The sequence below is a fragment of the Hyaena hyaena genome, unplaced genomic scaffold, assembly GCF_003009895.1.
Source record: "Hyaena hyaena isolate Hyena2069 unplaced genomic scaffold, ASM300989v1 scaffold_140, whole genome shotgun sequence".
Lineage (NCBI taxonomy): Eukaryota > Metazoa > Chordata > Mammalia > Carnivora > Hyaenidae > Hyaena > Hyaena hyaena.
The window spans coordinates 3,304,235-3,324,622 of record NW_024080772.1 but is presented as its reverse complement, the minus strand read 5'-3'; the positions used below and the strand labels follow the sequence as shown (position 1 = coordinate 3,324,622).

Here is a 20,388-nt window from a genome sequence, read left to right as displayed (position 1 = left end):
AGCTAGATGCAGTGGGCCCTGACCTCTCCCTTGGACCTGGGGCCTCGGTGCTGTCATCTTGTGTCCCCTCCCCTCCGGAGGACAGAGAGCAGTGATGAGGGGGGCACAACTGTCTTACAGAAATCTCCTTCAGAGTGTGGATGTGCGGCGGCAGCCTGGAGATCGTCCCCTGCAGCCGAGTGGGCCACGTCTTCCGGAAGAAGCACCCATATGTTTTCCCAGATGGAAATGCCAACACATATATAAAGTAAGTGCGTGTCCTGGATCCTCACGGGGTCAGCAGAGAGCAGAGGGCTTTCCTGCTGGTGGCTGCCTGTGTTCTCTGGCAAGTTTCCAGAGTTTTCTGGATGCTCAGGAGCCACACCTCATTCTCCCTGGGATCCTGCCGAAGCAAGGAAGGTCTGGCTTGTCCACCCAGTGTGGGGAGGAGGCCTGGGGCTCTTCCCCACCACTGACTGCGCAAGGCCCACACGTCCCAGGGCAGCACCGTCCTGCAGGGCTCCCTCCAGGTATATGGGGTTGTTCTGGCTGGGGGAAGAGGACGCCATGTTGCCCCTGAGTTCTGGAAGATCCGCTGCTCCCACTTTCAGGCTGGGTCACCAGGGGAAAGGTTCTTGGAAGGATTTGAGACTGGGGCACACAGGCGGCTATAGCTCACGTGCCTGCCTCAGGGTCCTGCTGGTGCACAGACAGGTCCAGACTGGGGCAAGCCCTGCGACCCTGGGCTCCTTGCCCAGGGTGTTCGCACCTCCTGCAGGGGGCGTGGCGGGGGGGTGCAGGATGAAGATCCCAGGGCCTTAGTGGCCGGGCAGTGCTCTTACCTATTCCTGCTCTGTCTCTTCGTACACCTTCTCCTGTGATTCCTTCTCCTAGAAATAATTCCTGTGTACCCTCTTTCCCCTCGTTCATCTTTCCTCCGGCTTCTTCTCGCTTTTCCCTTATTCTCATGTCTTGTCACCTGACAGCTTCACTTCTCCGTTTATTCTCCTTTTTCCTTTTCTGTCATTTGGTCCACTTGGGAGAGGGAGAAGCTAGGTGCTTCTTGGTGGTTTTCTTCATCTGGGGTATCGTTTTCCTCATCTGTGTTTTTCCTTCCTCAGTTTTCACATGTATGAGCAGGTGTAGGTCATGTCCTGACATGACAGTCTCAGGATTGTCATGGGATGGAGCAGGGGGAAAGTTAACACCTTTTGCAGAAACTTGGTGGACAGGGGTGGGTTGGTAAGAAAAACAGAGGGCACCAGAAACCCAGAGGGATGTCTTGGCCTCGGGTTTTCAGGAGGAAAAGGTATAGGAAAAGCCATGGGGCCATGCTGTGGAAGGGAGCCAGCCTGAGAATGAGGGGGCAGCCGTAGGCTCCAGAACATTCACTGTCTTTGAGTCTGGGCCCTGGCCAGCAGGTCAGTCAGTGGTTAGAGAAAGATGGCACAGGTGTCTTCCAAGCAGCATGCAGTTTGCTGATGACCAGGCCAGGTGAACGCGCTGTAAGGCGCTGGTAACTTCCGTGCACCAGGAACGAGCTGCAGGTGTATGACTCACTTCGAGTCCACCAGCTTGAAGGAGCTCACCACAGCCCTATATGGAATGCATGTGCTCCAGGAGCATCTCTGTTTGGTGGAACTCCAAGTTCACTTCCATAGGCCTCAGCAGGAGTTGCTCCTCCACTGCTCCTGGGATCTGACTGTTTTCTGATGACCTCGGTCTTGCTCTGCAAGCTCTTCCTGGTATCTCTGCCTCCCTGTCTGCTGAATGGTGACATTCTCCGTGTCAGTGTCTCTCACTTTTTCTGTGCCCTGTGAGATCAGACTCAGAGCAAACACCCGGGAAAGATGAGCAGGCTGGCAGAATGTCTGACAGATGGCTTGATTCCTTGATTCTTTATACCTGCACCACGCTGAGCTCATGGGCTCCGTGAAGCCATGTGATTGGCTTTCCCGCCAAAAGCTGGGACACCCCCCCCCCCAGCACTTCGCCTGCAGAAAGCAGGAGCTCCTAGACCAGGAGTGGAGGCCCTGCCTCTCTCCTCTTGGTTACTGGCATGTGTGGGTTCTCCTGGTTCTCTTCTCTTCTCTTCTCTTCCTTCCTTCCTTCCTTCCTTCCTTCCTTCCTTCCTTCCTTCCTTCCTTCCTTCCTTCCTTCCTTCCTTCCTTTTTGAGTCACATAAGTTCTATTTCTGGCTTAATTTTTCTGGTGTGTACCTTTTGGGGAGGAGTTTGTCCTTCCTACTAATGTTCTGTGTCTTGGGGTAAAGGCCCCTTTGGAGATCAGGTGGGACTTGGCTGGGCTCAGCACCCAGGGAAGAATGCTATTCTTGGATCATGGGGGCCCCCAGCTGGGCAGTGCTGCCTGCATGTGCATTTTAACTGATATGTGACCCCCGCCCCCGTCTCCCCAGAAACACCAAGCGGACAGCTGAGGTGTGGATGGATGAATACAAGCAGTACTATTATGCTGCCCGGCCATTCGCCCTGGAGAGGCCTTTTGGAAAGTAAGTGTCCCTTCTGGCTGATTCGTGCAGAGGATCAAGAAGACCCCCAGCTCCTGACAGCCTGTCTGCTTAGCTGGTCACCCAGCCTTTGAGCGCCTGCAGGACCCAGGCTGTGGCTGTTCTCATTCGTGTCCCTTCTCGTTCCTGCCCTGTGCTGGGTATGCAGGGCTCTCAGTAGCTCTTATGGAATGATTGACAACCTGGGCCACCGCCCCAGTGAGTGAGCTGTGCCTTGCACAATGGGCGATATTTCTAGCTTTTTACAGAGTGGTAGGAAGCCAGACACACCGGCCTTAGTCCCTGGAGGTCAGAGTTCCTCCTCCGAAATCTGAGCCACCCACACCCAAACTGCCCTTCTTCTCAGAGGAGCAGTATCAGACATGTGTCCCCTAGGGTTCTGCTCCAACTTCTTGGGAGTGGACAAGGACAGGGAAGGAATTCTGTGCCAGATGCCCTAAAGGCTGTCCTGTTAGTGCTCCCCAAACTCTGAGAAATGGGTTTACTTGCCTCTATTTTATGGGACAGGACACTGAGGCTTCTGCAGGTTAAGGGACTTGCTCTGATCAAATCACATGAGGGATGAGGCTCAAACCACACCTGTCTGATCCCAAAACTATAGGTTGCATTCTCCAGGCCAGAGCTGATAAAAGAAAAATGGGAACTCTGTTGATGTTATCATTTGATTGTTTTGAGGAGCAACCAGTGGGTGTTTTTTGTTGTTTTTCTGTTTTGTTTTGTTTTGTTTTGTTTTGTTTTTTGTCATACTGATATCCTCTGTCAGACTAAGGCTGGTGAGTGGACGGGTTTTTGCTGCCTACACTACTCAGAAGGATTATATCAGACCCAGTCAAAATGGCTTGTGTCTCTGAAGTTATAAACCCATGCTGTCCCTCCAGCACAATTGCTCAGGACCTCACAGGTCCTCAAACTTCCGGTCCACTGACTGTGGCCATGCATCTGCCCCCTTCTTTACTTCCTTCCCTCCCCAGCCTGGGTTCACTCTCTTGCTTAAAGAGAAGGTTTAAAAGACATTGTTGTCAGATCTTTTGTCCTGTTGTACATCCTCTGTCAGCACCCCAGGCAAAGTTTTCTCAACCCTGGGTGAACCCAACTTTGTGCCTCTTCTTCCCCTGTGCACAGGCTGCTGGAGGTTCTGGAAAGTATCAGCCAGTATTGCTAACACACTGTGGCCATCAGTCTCAGGGAGGCCCTTGGCAGGCCTTTCTTTCCTGTCACCTTTCCTGGGTACCATTCACCCCAATCTCCGTTTAAACTTCTCCTGTCTCCCTGATGCCTGAGTCTACCCGTCACTCACAGCAGATGACACCTTCTGTTTTATAGATGAAATAGATGGCCTCAACTTCCCAAGACAACCTGACCTGTGAACTTTGCTGTATCTGCTCCATCCTTCTTTTTTTTTTTTTTTTTAAATGTTTTATTTATTTCTAGGAGAGAGAGAGAGACAGCGTGAGCAGGGGAGGGTCAGAGAGAGAGGGAGTCACAGACTGAAACAGGCTCCAGGCTCTGAGCTGGCAGTCAGCACAGAGCCCGACGCGGGGCTCGAACCCACGAACCGCGAGATCATGACCTAAGCGAAAGTCGGACGCTTAACCGACTAAGCCACCCAGGCGCCCCTGCTCCATCCTTCTTGAGTTCATCTCAAAAAAGATGCTAGCCAGCCCTCCATCTGTACCCGGGATCCACCTTTCATCTGTATTCATTCATAAGTCAACATTTATCCAGCTCTCTCCGCCGGGATTCATTCTCTCCTGCCTCCTGGCTCAGGGCTTCTCAAACTTTAATGTGCACACAGACCTCCTAGAAATCTTGTTAAAATATGGTTGCTGATTCAGTAGGGTTGCATTTCTAATAAGCTCTCGGGTGGTGCCATGTTGCTGGTCTGAGGACCTCTCCTCGAAGAGCAGAGTTCTAGGGTAATGAGTCCCGACCTAGCTCGCACATTGCAATCACCTGGGGAGCTTCAAAAATGACTAATGCCACTCCCAGAGAGTTGATTTAGCCTGGAGTATGGCCTGGGCTGTGGAATTTTTAAAAGGCAGCCACCCCACCCCCACCTCTGTGACTCTAATGTGCAGATAGCGTGGGAACCACTGTTCTGGGGGACTTTGCCCTTCGCGGGTCTCTACTCTCCCTCATCCCTAATCTTTCCTCCCTACTGCATGGTTCCCATCCATATTTAAGCTGATGCAGCATCATAAATCTTAAAACTTAAACCATTTAAAAAAGGAGAGAGGGAGGGAAAACAAACTGCAAGAACTTTCCTCCAATCCAGCTTCGCTCATGCCCTACAGCCCTGTCTGCTCCCTCAGGGCCTGTGTGCGCTGTGTGACTGTTCCCTGCTCCTCTCCTGAGTGTAATCTGAGCCCCATCCCCACCCCTTACTCCCGAGAGCCCCCACCTGGCTCACCCTGACCCCCGTGAGCCCCAGACAGCCTCTGTGTTACCCCATTGGTCTTCTCCATCCCAGCCCCTCTGGCGCACCTCTGACCATGGTTTAGCACCTGCAGTCTTGTGCTACTGTTCACGCTCCACCTTCTTGGTCCCATGTGCAGCCTCAGGTTCCTCTCTCCTGCCTTATATGTGATCTTCCATGAGGGTCTGTCCTTACCGTCTTCATACTGTGTGTTCTCCAAGTACAGACTGGACATCTCCACCCGGACACTTCCCAGGCTCCTCTAACTCAAATCCTAAAAAGAACTCATCTACTTTGCTCTTAAACTTGCTCCTCATCCCAATTCCCCAGCCTCTACGAACATTCCTTGTGTCCTGTTGCCTAAATCAGAACTCTGGGTATCAGCTTTGACCCTCCCCTCCCCCTGTCTTCCCATATCCTGCAATCACTCAGTGCCGGCGATCCTGCCCGCTGCATGCACTGAGCGCCTAGGTCTTTGCTTGAATGCTCAACGTTCAGTTGTTTTAAAAATGATGTCATTCCTCTACTCACCTTGCTTTGGGTCTGGTGAGATGTGCTTAGTGCTAAATACGAGGTCCTGGCTGTGAAAACACCTGGTCTAGTCAGGGCCCAAAGGAGGGGAGGCTGGCCCACTCAGAGCCAGTCCTGTGTGGGCACCTGGGAGGAGCAAAGTGTCCACGGAGCCCAGGATGGTGATGGCAGTGCAGCTGGAGAGAAATGGAGGGGCTTGGACCTGTCCCCTCTGTCCATCCCACTCCGCCCTTCCCTATCTGAGAGCATGATCAACTCCTGGACCTCTGCAGCTGCCTCCCACCTCCCTCCTCATCTCCAGCTTGGCCCCGTCAGACCCATTCACCACCTATAAGGTGCCCTGAAAGTGCAGACATCACCACATCCTGCTCTGCTAAGAGCCCATCAGTTGCATCCCATTGCCTCGAAGTCCAGACTCCTCCGCAGTGGCCCCCAGACTCTTAACTATCTGTTTCATCCTCTTATCCCATTTACTTCCAGTCCGCCACCCCCACACGCATACATTCATGCACTCACTGCCCCTGCCACCAGATGTCTCCTTCCCAGGCCCCGATCTCCCTTTGCTATTCCTCTGCCTCCCCCTGGACCACCCACTTTCTGGTTTGTCTCAATAGCGGCCACTTTTCCTTCCAGATACCAGCTTCAACGTTACCACTTGGGCAATGGCTGATCCAACAAGCAAGGGTCCACCTCTGAGGTGCCCCCACATTCCACACATGCCCGCCCCATGTCCCCACAGGGCTGTAGTTGCTTGTCTCATTACCTTTCTCGATTGTTCAGAAGCTCACCATCCATCACTTCCCACAATGCTTGGCACATAGTAGGTGCTCAAGAATTACCTGATGGATAAAGACATGACCAGGCGCAGAACCAGCCAAAGAAGATGATTCTTTGAGGGTGGGGTGGTCAGGAGTGGTATTTTGACTGCAGAATCCAACGAGAGATTTGTGGGTTAAGTAGACTCAGAGACCCAGCGGTGAATTAGCAACAACACACTGAATGTTCTTGTAGCCTTGTTTTTAATGAAAAGTAAAAACACTCCCAAATCCCATTTTCAAGTAAAAGCACAAATCCTCTGTGTCCTTACCATGCCATTGTGAGATACTGCTCAGTGTTTCCATAGCTCTGTCTGGAGCTCTAGAAATCTCTCCCGGGTAATTCCTCCAGTTCCGTCTGGAAAGACCTGGATGCAGCATGGGCACAGCTTGCATGTTGTGCCTCAGCCTAGTACCTGTCTGTGACACAGCCGTGTTTTGTCTTTGTGTCTACCCCTGCCCCCATCACCCTCAGCATCGAGAGCAGACTGGACCTGAGGAAGAATTTGCACTGCCAGAGCTTCAAGTGGTACCTGGAGAATGTCTATCCAGAACTCAGGTACCCACCCTCCCTTTTGCTGGTTCAAGGAAACACTCTCGGCTGACTTGGTCTGGAGAAGGGACACCCTGTGGCCCGCTGAATGAGGACTTTTTAGTACATGGAGGTCAGAGAAGACCAGTCAGCTCCCCTTACTCCTGAAACCAGGAGAGGAATTAGGTGCATCAGTAGCACGAGGGATTGAGGTTAGCTAGTGGCAGCATCCCAACTGCTGGCATTTGAGCCCCAGTTGATCTGAGGCTCATGGGCTCACTGACACCCTCCTGGGTCTCTCCTTGCTGGATTGTTCCTAGTGGCAGCCCCCACCCCAGGACCCACCGAAGGTGAAACGCCCCTATCATCCTCAAAACCCTGCCTTGACCTCTCCAGCTGCCAGAGTTATTAAGCCAAAGAGCGGCTGGCTCTCCTCATTCCTGTGACTTTCCTCCAGAGTCCCCAACGATTCCTCCATCCAGAAGGGGAATATCCGACAGAGGCAGAAGTGCCTAGAGTCTCAAAGGCAGAGAAACACAGAGATCTACAATCTCAGGCTAAGCCCCTGTGTCAAGATCAAAGGCGAGGATGCAAAATCTCAGGTGAGTTACAGGCTGGGGATATGAGAACGTGTACAGGGACTTAGTTTCCGTCACCTGCTTTTCTATGACGCCAAGTGTTATACCCAGAGCTTAGCAACAGAGCAGAAGTATGATTCCTCCTCACTCTGGGACTGAATTCACACCGCTAAATTTCCAAATGTGTAGAGTTTCTCTGAAAGACCTCTTACCGGGCGACGCTTGCCTATGGGAAATTGCCATTAAATTAGCAGGATTTAATGAGTACGTCTTTGGTGTCTACCTGCTGGCAGTAAATGTGGGCTGGGTCAGGCAGGGAGGTGACACAGCTACCTGGAAAATGTGAAATACAAACAGAGAAGAGCATGCTGCCCAGGGCACCACTGCTCCAGGGTGAAATGCCTGTTTTGAGTCTCCCCACTGCTTTAACCTGGACGTCAGATCAGGTAAAACCACCACCATTGTCCACCGCCCCCATCTCTGGCAGGGACCTCTGGTCCCTTCCGCCCTGTCCTGTCCTCAGCATGCCTATGGCTCCATTTCTGCTATCTCTGGCCTCCCGCATGGGGACCCATGGGGATCCATTCTCAGAAAGGTTGCCTTGTCCCTTAGTCCATTCATCCGCATAGCACGCCCACATTCTGTGGGGCAGTGTGCTACTCCCTGAGGAGGGAACTCTTTTAAAGGTCACTGGCAAATCCATTTGCCTGGTGGATACATTAAAGCACATCCAGCTCATAGCTTCCTCCTGGCACTGATCCAGACTCTCCTGCATTCCTGTTTATTCTCTTTCCTTTGCTGGCTCTTGTCCTCCTCTTTCATATGCTAATGGTGAGTATCCACCCAGGTTTTCAGGTCACTGTCCTTTGCTCTGTAAATGGTTTCTTGGAGATTCTATTCAAGCTTCCAGCTTTGACATCCCCTGTTTCATTGATTCACAAATTCTAGTTTTCATCCCTCCAGGAATTCCCATCATTTTATTCACTCAACAAACCACTCTTTTGTGCTGTGAAGACAAGGTGATGAATGACTAGGTTCAGGTCTGCATGGTCCCTGAAGGGATCTAATGCAGGAACAGGCAAGTAAGCAGTCGTTCTGTTACAAACTCTGTCCTGGGTGGAGCTCAGCCACCAAGGGTGGCATCCGCCATATGCATGAGGGTCAGGGACGTCTTCCCAGAAGACTTGAAAATGAGCTGTGTCCTGAGAAAGGAGAAGAAATAGGCCATGCCTGGAAAGGAAGAAGGGGCAGCCCAGGAAGCATGTGTGAAGGCCTGGGCTATAGCTAGATGACAGAGCGTCTGTGATTTTAGGGGACAACTGGCTTTGAGTGGCTGCCAGCACCATGGCCACCTCCCCATCCCACCACTTTTCTGTGTGACTGCCCTCTCCCAGGCTCCAGTCCTGTCCATCTGCCCCAGCTTCTCTTTCCCCTGCATCCCCATTCCTGCAGATCTTTTCCCGCCTTCCCTCGTATAGCTCTTCTCCTTCCGTCCTTCATTCACTCCTTCATGCCCATCAGCCTTCCTCAGCCTCGGCACTGTTGACGTCTTGGGCTGGATGGTTCTTGGTGTTGGGGGCTGTCCTGTGCTCTGCAGCTGGCCTAGCAGCATCCTCAGCCTCTGCCCACCAGATGTCCTGCACACCAGTCGTGATAATAGAACTTTCTCCAAGCTATACCAACCTCCTCCTGGGTCATAAAACCATCTGGGTTGGGACCCATTGTGTTAGGTTATGGCCACAGTCTCCAGTCTCTGCCCCTCATCCCCGAGCAGACATGCCACCATCAGACCTCTGTTCCCCATCTCAGTACAGCCTTCAATGGCTCCCCACTGTCTGCCACAAAAATGTACGCCCAAGACCTGGTGTTTGAGGCATCTCACCACCGGCCTCCAGCTTGCAGTGACTTTTCCAAGAGCCATTTCTCTGCTCTAACAAGACATGGGAGGGACTGCCTGAGTTAGGCAGGAAAGGGGAAAGGAAGCAGAGGCATTGGTTTTGCTTTAGGTATGGCAGTCTGGCTGGGAATGGTACCATTTGCTCCAGTGACAATTTGTAAACTGTTGTAAATAGGTGAGACACATGCCTCTCTTCTGAATCTGTGTGTGGGCCCTGTCTGTGGGGGTCCCAACGGCCTGACTGTTGTCTTCCCCCTTTCCTTGGGACAGGAGTTGGCTTGATCTGTCTTCAGCAAAGCAGTGGTTTTGGCTGCATATGGACGTGGGGGGAGGGGAACCACAGGATCTCAGGGAAGGGTCCCCCACTAGCCCAGCCCCAGTGAGAGATCTGACTGCAGGGTAATGGTACCCATTTCAGCTGACCTTCCAGCAGCACGAGAAGGGGGAGGAAAATCGGTCATCTGTGGGAAACCAAGGGCAAGCATAATAACAGGCTTGGAGTGAGCCAAGAGCTCTTTCTAGAAGAAGTGCCAAGCTATCCTTCCTTCCCACTTTGTAGAGAACAGTTTGTGTAGCAGCAGTGTGAATTCAGGAAAATGGAAGAAGACTTTAAGATAGACATTCAGTCTGCTTCCATGGACAACACTGAGTGCCCACGATGCACCAGGCACCAGGCTGCATGCTGGATGTGGAGTGGGGCCAGACGATTCAACACAGCCGCCTTCTAGAAGGGCCCACGGCTAACAGCAAGACTGGGATGCACGTCCAAGGGTTCTGAAGGTGTAAACCCACTTTGGACGGATAGAAATCCACATAACTGATTCAGCTAGAATAATCCCAAGTGTGTGTGTGTGTGTGTGTGTGTGTGTGTGTGTGTGTGTGTGAGAGAGAGAGAGAGAGAGAGAGAGAGAGCACGCGAGAGAGAGAGAGAGCGAGCGAGAACACGTGGAGATGCACTCTTGCAGGATTGACTTAGGTTACCTTTCTCTTCCTTTCAGTATCTTTCCTTTCTTCCTACGTAATAAAGTCAGTCGTGCCTTTCTGCTCACCAGCCCTTCCTGCTAATGCGTTATGGCATCCAGAGGTTGTCTCCTCTGACCGGGCTTCACCTCTTCTCCCTCCTACATTTCATTTCTCTTCTTGTGCTGCCTCTTGGCCTATCCAGAGGGGGTCCCATGTGCCCCGTGGGCCTTTTCTCATGACTCAATTCAGCCCTTTCTGCAGCTGCCTCCTTCTCTGCCTGGGAGAAGCCGTATCCAGGAAGGGACCCAAGAGCCCCATAAAGGAGGGATTACTATTATCCTAATTTTATAGATGAAACCAGGGCCTGGAGAGATTATCCAAAGTCATAGGTTCAGGAGTGGTGGCGGGATTTGGAAAATCCAATCACAATGCCATGGCTCTGCTATTGCTGCTGCCGGAGTCACAGCTGGTTCTGGAACCCTTTTATTTAAGTTCAGTTGTGGGAGATGTCTGTCCCAGAGATCTCTCTCCCAGAAACAAATATTGTAAATGTGAAAACTATAGATTGGCTCCATTTTGACAGCAGAGAGCTGGTCAGTTCCCACTGGAAACAAGGGCCACACCACATGTTGGGGACTGGAGGCCGGAGAGGGGGACAAACACAGTAGGCGCCTCCCTGACATTGATGGGAACCGGGAGAGAGCAAGAATGGAGGCCCACATTCCACGGACTCCACACCAGGGTACGGGGGTGGGGAACACATGGCACTGGCTACCAGCCTGTGCCTGCCCCCCTTTTCTTCCCACCCTGGCTCTGTACCCCACTGTGAACTCCTCACTTGCATATCCACACTTGGTCACTCCCCTCTAAATGGTTCCCTTTGGGTCTGGCTGTGTGCAGGAGGGATGCAGTCTACCCTTGGGAGGACAGACCTGGGGTAAGATCTCTACAAGTCCTAAAATCAGGCTCAGGCCATGGGGTGGTGGATTCCAGGGCTCCAGAGTCCTGGAGTAAAAGAACACTAGAAGATGGTAACCGAGAGCTTGGAGTTCTGCTTCCAGCTGGCTACACGCTCTCCAAGGCTGGGCTCCCAGGCACATGGGTGTCCCCATTGTTGAGACAATCAGACCGTGATTGTCCTCTGCCTCGGACGCTGGCCTCTGTCCCTTCCCCCCCCCCCCCAGCCCATCTGTCCACTCTGCCTTACCTCTCTTTCTTGGCTGGCTCATCAACCTTGGGAACAAAATGTTTAATCTGAGCATGTATTGAAGATGTCAGCAGGCTGATGCCTCGGGTGAAGTACACGAGAAATACATCATCAGTTTGAAGACGTGCAAAGCCCAAGAAGCCTCCAGGTCAATGAGTTTCCTCTTAACTTTATTGGATTCTCTAGAAAAATATTTGTGTGAAAGATAGAAGACAGATGCACCAATCTCATTTACTATCCCAATTTTTAAAAAGGTGGGAAAAAAACTAAAAACTCCTCAGTGTGTCCATCTACCTGTGTTCCCGGTGGTTTGGACTACGGCTTATGAAGGACACATGTAGGCAGCTAGACACATAGGTGGGTGAGAGAAAGTGAAACTCTTCCCCCCACACCTACACGCCCCTTGGCACCTCTAGGTGAGTCTGCCCATGGGATGGGCGGCCAGCATGTTGCCTTCCCTGTATGATCCCACCCTTCCTTCCCACACTTCCTCAATACACCCTTAGGATCGGCCCCATTACAGCTGCCTCTCCAGCATCTCTCCTGGGAGGCAAAGCAAAGGCAGTTTTCCAGTGGAAGCTCTCTGGGCCCATCTCTCTTCCTGTCGGCTTCCTCCATCGCTGTAGTCAACATACAGACAGTAACTGAGTGCTTGCTCTGTGGCCAGCACCGTTCTGAACACGTATATGTGGGAACCCGTCTGTTCCATTCAGTGACCCTCTGCAGCAAGGACCGACATTATCTTCATTTCCCATTAGAGGGGACGGAGCTGCATAGTTAAGTATGTCGCCCAGGTTCGCAGGAGTAACAAGCAGGTGAGTTAGCAGTCGCTCTAGGACCCAGCAGCATGACCCAACAACAGATGTACTGGCTGTGGGTTTATAGTCACACATATATAAAGTGTGTTCTTACAACTCAGGACGAAGGGACAGGATGGACTGGAAATAAAGAAGAGACCCTGACAGTGAGTCTAATGAAGGAAGGTCCTAATGGAAGGGAGGGAGTGACCCTGCTGCCACGGGTCACCAGGGAGAGCCTGAAGTCTGTGTCCATGCAGCTGAAGAAGGTGTGCCCAACATGGCCAGTCCGTGCATTTGGGTGATCCTTCAGGGACCTAGGTGCATCGAGAGGTTGGCTGAACTAAAGTATCCCTTGAGCCCATGCATTTGTAACATCCTGAAGAGGGCTTCCGGGGGGGGGGGGGGGGGGGGGGGGGGGGGGGGGGGGGGGGGGGCAGGGGGTGTAGCCTATTCAAGGCCAGCTGGTGGCCATGGATGCTCTTGGCTCAGATCCAGTCTCACCAAAGAGGCCCCACATTTACAGTCAGCCCAGCAGTCTGCTTCTGGCATTGCCTAGAGTAACCACTGACCTTTGTTCCCCTCCATAAAACTACCTGCCTCCCAGGATCACTGTGAGCATCAATAGACTATGAATATGAAGCACCTAGAGCCAGAGTCCTAATGAAATGAGCCATCTGCCCATCTAACCACAGCAGAACTAGCAATGCTGCTTGGCCTTTGGGGTCTCTTCTCCACTGTACTGTTCCCCATGTAGAAGATTTTTTGAACAGAGAGCTCACCACCATCAGTAACTAATGCGGGCTTCTGTGTGAATGAAAACACAGCCCCTACCTTCTCTCCATGTGTGAATGTTTCTCTCCTCACTCAACCATTGCTCCTCCCACATGCCATAAAAGTATTGTCCACAGGGACCACACCAATGCCAGGCACCAGCTGCATGTTCCACGGGCATCATCTGGGTTAGTCATCACACGACCCCAGGAACCATGTCCTACTATCCGCCATTTCACAGATGGGGTAAGCGAGGCTTAGAAAGGTTGTCCAGTGCTCTCAGGTCATTCACGAGTAATGCTGGGCCTGCTGTCCCCAGGGACCAAGCCCTTCAGACTAGGCTGGGGTGTCTCAACCTCAGCCCTGTTTGCGTTAGTACCGGATAATTCTTCATTGTAGGGACTGTCCTGTGCACAGTAGGAGTTTGCCAGCATCCCTGGCCACACCTGCTGGGTGCCAGTGACACCCTCCACCTCATTGTAGTGATCAAAAAATGCCTCTCGACACTGCCGCGTTGTACCCTGTGCAGACGGGGTGAGATCACTCTCATCAAGAGCTGCTGCCCCAGGCCTGTTCCTTCTTGCCTCCTAGCTGTGGCCCTGGGCCATTCCGAGGTCAGCCCTGGGCCTGGACCCCAACTCATCTCATGCCTGCCTCTTTGGACCTTGGCTCCTCTAGACATGTCGTCGTCGTCTTCTTCTTCTTCTTCTTCTTCTTCTTCTTCTTCTTCTTCTTCTTCTTCTTCTTCATGTTTCTTTTCAGAGAGAGAAAGAGAGCACGAGTCAGGGAGAAGGGCAGAGGGAGGGAGAGAGAATCCTAAACCAGCTCTTTACTCAGCACAGAACTCAGCACAGATCTCACAACCGTGAGATCATGCCATGGGCCCAAATCAAGAGTCACATGTTTAACTGGACTGAGCCACCCAGGTACCCCCCAACATGACCTCTTAAGGGCATCTTTCCTATCTGCTGCTCCATCCAACACAAGACCATGAAGCCCATGCTGGGTGTTGCAGCCTGTATGGCCTCAGCCCTGACAGCTGCAGCCAGATGGGCATTGCCCAGAGAGAAGTCGGCTGCCACTACCTGCCAGCCTGCTCTCTTCTCTTCATGCAGGGCCTGTCTTCCAGAGACTCACTAAGTGCAGAGCCCTTAAGGGTGTCCGGCCTCGGCCACCCCCCATCATCTGTTCCCCTCTTCCAAGGCAGGAGCAAAGGGGCTGGAGGGCCCCAAGTGAACCCCCCTCTCCTCAGTCCCTCAGTGGCCTGTCCCCAAGGAGGGTTACCTCCTGTGGGTGTGGCCATGTCTGTGTGTACTGGGGTGCGGGGGGGCTCCATAACTTGTCCAGACCCCCAAATGGAGCTGTCAGGAGATGGCCCAGTGCACACCGATCGAGATCAGCCAGCCCGAGCCATCACCGCTACCTTCCTGAATCCATTTCTGACTCTGAGATTCATTTAATAAACCCATTCATCACCGGCCATTCTGGGAGTCTGACAGGCTGCAGAATGGGAATCGGAAAACCTTTCCTCGCTTCCTGCCCCACCTGCTCCCTCTCTCCTCCACTTCCCCCTCTCCTCTTGTGCAGATGTGGCCAGAAAGCTCTACTCCTCCAAGAAGTTGAGGCTGAATTATTTCAGTGCCAGTAAAGTATCAGCTAATGGAAAGTCTGCTTCGTGTAAAGGCTTCCATCTGCTGTCTGTGCATGTGTGCATTCTCCCGCTGGGGGTCTTAAGGTGATTTCGTCTGAGCCCCGCCCCTGGCCCCAAGGGGGTGGGGGGGGGCATCACTTGCCATCCTTCCCGAAAGACGTCAGTGGACGGGGTGTCTCCAATGTCAAAAAAAAAAGCCCACCACTGCTCTCCCACCCTCAGGCCTTCCCTAGCTCTTCCAGTTTTTGAAGCCCCTGGGATATTAACACAGAAGAAATGCCAAGATGAGCTTTCAGAAATTGTGGTATATTTCAAGTTTTTATGTTTAATTAGTTAATGCTCTTCACATAAAAAAAGACAAAGTCAGTGTATTGTGGCAATCAAGATAATTACAGGATTTATTTTTAAAATGCTAATTCATGGTTTACAGCAAGCTGTGTGGGTGGGTAATGGGTCAGAGGGATGGACCTTATCTTCTTTCCACATCACTGACTGTGTGTTTAGCCTCATTTCTTGGCAATGGCAGAAATCTAAAGCTGAGGCCAGTTGTATGGTGGGTCTGGGTAGTGGGTCCCTGGCAGCCCTGCCCTTGGGCTTGAGCCTGGGCCGGGGCTTCAGGCCCTTCTGTCCCCTCCTCCTACAGAATTCTCCACATACCCAAGATCTGCTCCCACTTTCTAGATCACACTGCAGATGTCTGGAGCCCCAGAATCCCCTGTCGAAATGCCCTGAGCCTGAACTGAGTACCTGCATGGGTCTCCTGAGGGTCCCTGTGTCTTTAGCATGCTACCCAGGCCCAGGGGAGTGACCAGTGGAGCGTGGATATGCAGGTGGGGAGTTCACAGCAGGGGTCAGAGCCAGGGTGGGAAGAAAAGGGAGCAGGCACAGGCTGGTAGCCAGTGCTGTGTGTACCCCACCCCCCTGCCCTGGCGTGGAGTCCGTGGAATGTGGGCCTCCATTCATGCTCTTCCCTAGTTCCCATCAATGTCAGGGAGGCGCCTACTTCTGGCCCATGCCCCCCTGCCAGTCCCCAACATGAGTGGGTATGACTCTTGTTTCCAGTGGGAACTGACCAGCTCTCTGCTGTCAGAGTAAAGCTGATCTGCGGCTTTCATATTTACAATATTTGTCCCTGGGAGACGGATCTCAGGGACAGGCACTGCCTGTGATGAACTCTGAATAGAAGGGCACTGGAAGGAGCCATGACTCTGGCGGCAAGAGCAACAGCAACGATAAACCAGCTGGAACTAGTGCAGGGCCGCTGACTAGTTCATGACTTTGGATAACCTCTCTGAGCCTTTCATCATCTGTAAAATGGGGATAATAATACTTACCTAGTAGGATTCTTATGAAGACTAAATTAACCTGTGCAAAGCCCCCGGAACAGTGTCTCTCACATAGTAAGTGTTCAGTAAATGCTAACAATATCATCATGGTTATCGTTTCACCTCTGTGCATACAGACATCTTTCCTTTTCAGTTTACCCTGGAGGGAAGCAAATGGCATCTGTAGTATGGTGATGTTCAAGGCCAGTGGAGAACTTATTGATATGTTCCAAGGAGTACATTCCATAACATTTATTATTTTAAAAATTAAATATATATAGGTCTAGAAATAAATGGAAGAGTATAAAGGATCCCCTGTACCCATGCCCAGGCTCCAAGAAGTCTCACCTCACAGCCAGTCTATTTTCATCTTTTTGGTCTAGATCTTCTCCCAACACCAGCGACCTAAAAAGGGGTGCAGGAGGGACGCCTGGGTGGCTCAGGCAGTTAAGCATCTGACTTTGGCTTAGGTCATGATCTCCCAGTTTGTGGGTTCAATCCCCGCGTCCAGTCTGTGCTGACAGCTCAGAGCCTGGAGCCTGCTTTGGATTCTGTGTCTCTCTCTCTGCCCCTCCACTGCTCACATTCAATCTCTCTCTCTCTTGTAAAAATTAATAAACATTTAAAAACTTTTTATATAACCAACTTGACAATAAACTATTAAAAAAGGGAAAAAAATTTTAAATAATAAAAAATAAAAACTTTTTAAAAAGGAAAAGGAAATCCACACACAGAACCCATCCAAAGGGGACAGCGGCTCCCACTGAGCAGGTGGCCCCATCCAGATATCAGGGACAGGGAAGGTTCCAGATCATGAGAGGCAGTGGTCTGCATCCAAGCGTCTGATGGGGCAGCCTGTGAGCAAAGAGAACAAGCCAGGACACAAGAAAGATGCTGAAGATGTCACCAGGTAGCAGAAGTGGGGAGAGGCACCAGGGCCAGGGAGTGGCTGCTGTCAGCTGAGGAAGGTGCAGAACAAGGGTCAGATGAGCACGGGGTCAGCTCATGAGAGCAGGAGACCAGCCAGCTGAGGGACCCTTTCTCCGTCCTTGGGCCGAGAAGTGTCTGCTGAGTGGCCTGGTCCAGAGGCTGAGGGTCAGCTGGTCAGCACGGGTGCAGTGGAGAAGGGGCCCAGTCCTTGATGGGTCCTCTCTGCAGCTCCCCTCAAAGCATCCAATTCACTGGTCACCCTTGCTCCATGATGAGGACCAAGGGCAGCTGGTGTCCCCACTTTGCAGACTGGGAAGGACCATGTGGAGCTTTACATTTTTGTCCCCCTGACCTAAGAACTGAAAGTGGTTTGGGCTTCTTCAGCTATTAGCCACTCTCTGATCTCTGGCATTTCGTGGAATAAGTGAAGCACGTAACTTGTAAAGACCCTACCAGAATGCCCCTTTCCTCTCCCACCCTCCTTGTCCATTCACGTATTCAGCTCCCCTCCCTGTAGGAGCTCTGGGCTAAGCGATCTGTCCTCCTGAGGGGTGGAGTGCACGCACCTGCTGTGGCCATGTTCTGTCTTGTGACCTTCTTTCCCTCTGCCCTTCCGTTCCCTCCCTGGGTGCACTCCCTGTCCCTTTTGTGCTGCCGTGGGCCTCTTACCATAACACTCATGCTTTCAGGACACTGATTTGGCCTCCTTTTCAAAGAAGAGATATTCTAAAGACAGCTAGGGGTGACCTGCCAGGTAGCTGGTCATGGTGTTCGCGTGGGGAACAGACATGGATCCAAACAAAGAAACAAGACTATACTGCTAGGCTGGTGTGCTGTCCAGGCTTCCCCACCTCAAGCCCAGAATTGCCTACACATCCCAGAGGTGGCCTGTGTGCCCAGGCTAGTCCCCTTCGCAGGTGTGGGGACGGAGACTTCAGTGGGGCTGTGACCTGCGACTCTCTGGCTATTGAGTCCCATTTTCCAAGGTGACTTTGTTGACCATCTATTTCTGCCGGGACCCCCAGTGCTTTGTACAAGGCTGCACTAATTATCACACAGTCCCGGGAGTGCCCCACCAGGCTTCCAAGGATCCTGATGAGAACCTTCTGGCCTCTTCCCCTCCAGATATGGGCCTTCACATACACCCAACAGATCCTCCAGGAAGAGCTGTGCCTGTCAGTCACCACCATCTTCCCTGGCGCCCCAGTGGTTCTGGTCCTCTGCAAGAATGGAGATGACAGACAGGTAAGTGCTCAGTGGGCACACGGGGGCGTGGCCACCTTCAGCTACTGGGCTGCCTGGGTAGGTCTGAGTCTTGTGTGCAAGACAAGAGAGAAACTATAGAAGAGGAGGGGGTGATCAGAAAGAGATGCTCCTGGTTGGAGAGGAGGTCGGCTTGCCCCTGCATGCCTATGGACTTTGGCAGACCACAGTGTGCACATGCATCTGCACTTGCCTGCCTAGCTCTTGTGCCCACCTGGCACCCCAGAGCTGGGGAGCACCAGGGCAAAGCCTTCAGGGCTACAGGGATGAGAAGGACTCGAATCTTTGCCTTCAGGAGCCTTGTGCTCTGGCAGAACACCCACCAAGATTCGTAGCACTCTGGATGTGCCATGTGCCCAGTTGACCCCAAGTTGTTAACCCCACACAGTTTCCTGACAACTGGGTACTGCCATTAGAGAGACAGAGATTCCAATGCCTTTCTATGACTCACTGGCTGTGTGACCCACAGCAGGTTACTGGACCTCTCTGAGCTTTGATTTCTTCCTCTGTGAAATGGAGTTGATGACACCCACCACATGGGGCAGCTGTTTAGAGTGATGAACTGAAATGGTCTATGGTACCTGCTTGGTGGTGGTTCCCCAAAATGTGTCCATCCCCCCACTTATGTGTAAGGTTAGGTATGGGGAGCAGAGGCATGAGACCCCCTCTCGGCATGAGCCCTTCGTGTGCTGAAGCCCTTTGGAGGAGCCCAGGTTCACAGTGTCGGGTACTGCCCAGAAGCCTGTCTGCCCTCCTGTATCCCATCCCCCAGCTCACTCCCACATCTTCCTAGCATGCAGATGCTGAATGCACATCATTCCTCTCATTGCTCTTATGACTAATATGCTTCACATTTCCTGGCCTGTTGCTTACAAAGTTATTGCCTTCTAATGAGTTTTCTTAGCAAACGTTGATTTTGCTTTTACTTTTTTATCTGGGGGAAAAAAATCTCAAACTAACAAACAAACAAAGCAAAACCAACAGTACCTAACAAAGCAATTAGTTGAAGTTTTATTCCTCCATGAGACTGTGAAGTCAAGTCTCTGGGTGACCCTAGCCACGTGGTGCAAACACGGCTGATTATTCTGGAACTCTTGATATTGTCAGTACGACCTGGGGCCTCAGTCAGAAAATCCTAGTTCACTCTCTCTCCTCTCCATCTTCTCAGCAATGGACCAAGACCGGTTCCCGCATCGAGCACTTAGCATCCCACCTCTGCCTAGACACGGACATGTTTGGTGATGGCTCTGAGAATGGCAGGGAAATCGTTGTCAACCCGTGTGAGTCGTCACTTATGAGCCAGCACTGGGACTTGGTGAGCTCTTGAGGACCCCGCACCAGAGCAAGCAGGGCCATGGGTGACGTTTCCCCAGATGAGAAGCAGACTGGAAATCAGGCTACCAGCAGCTCGCAACTACTGTAGTAGATGCCCTGCACCGGGAGGTAGAGGCAGAGACCCCCGGACAGAAGCAGGTGTCTCAGGGAGGACGGAGGAAGGGATTGTAAGCCAAGTGGGGCTCAGAGACAGATTTCACATGCTCTCCATGCTGCTGAGTTCCAGTCCTGGCTCAGTTTTCCCCTTACTGGAATCTGGCGACAGAGATCTAACGGAAAGTGTTTATGTTGTTCCCTTTCTTACAAAGGAGGCCAGAAAAAAGCCTTTTTTGTCACTGGGCCAGGACTAAATTGAGAGATGAAGAATGGAGGTTGTTTTCAAAACAAATAAAGGGATTTTAGATGTTTTCTCTGTGCGTCTATTACTTTGTTTCTACTTATGTTAGCTCTGGGCTAAGCTAAGTTCTTCATTCAGAGGGGACACTGGGTGCGGTGGAGGCCGCAGGGTCTTTGGGAAGAGCAAAGAACAGGTCCATGAGAGATGATGTTCTTATCCTGGGCTGCTACCCACAGCCCTTGTGACATTAAAAGACACACGGGGCACCTGGACGGCTCCGTCAGTTAAGCGCGCGACTCTTGGTTTCAGCTCAGGTGATGATCTCACGGTTCATGAGTTTGAGCCCTGTGTCGGGCTGTATGATGATAGCGTGGAGTCTGCTTGAGAATCTCTCTCTCTCTCTCTCTCTCTCTCTCTCTGCCTCGCCCCTGCTGGCTCACTCACTCTCAAAGTAAATAAACTTAAAAAAAATTTTTTTTTTAATTAAAAAGAACACATACACACAACTTCTCTGGTGCTTCATTTCCCAAT

General features: G+C 51.9%; 1 protein-coding gene across 1 annotated transcript in view; it reads left to right on the top strand.

Annotated features, from left to right (window-relative positions):
* Nucleotides 1-19,926, top strand: part of GALNT14 (polypeptide N-acetylgalactosaminyltransferase 14) — a gene marked incomplete at its 5' end in the record, with an annotated part of 50,498 nt that extends 30,572 nt beyond the window's left edge. Inside the window, 6 exons of the mRNA XM_039238458.1 lie at nucleotides 121-247; nucleotides 2,396-2,488; nucleotides 6,744-6,827; nucleotides 7,258-7,402; nucleotides 18,048-18,167; nucleotides 19,354-19,926. Of these exons, the coding sequence (XP_039094389.1) occupies nucleotides 121-247; nucleotides 2,396-2,488; nucleotides 6,744-6,827; nucleotides 7,258-7,402; nucleotides 18,048-18,167; nucleotides 19,354-19,512 (728 nt within the window). The remainder of the gene's footprint in view (nucleotides 1-120; nucleotides 248-2,395; nucleotides 2,489-6,743; nucleotides 6,828-7,257; nucleotides 7,403-18,047; nucleotides 18,168-19,353) is intronic.
* Nucleotides 19,927-20,388: the final 462 nt, after the last annotated feature.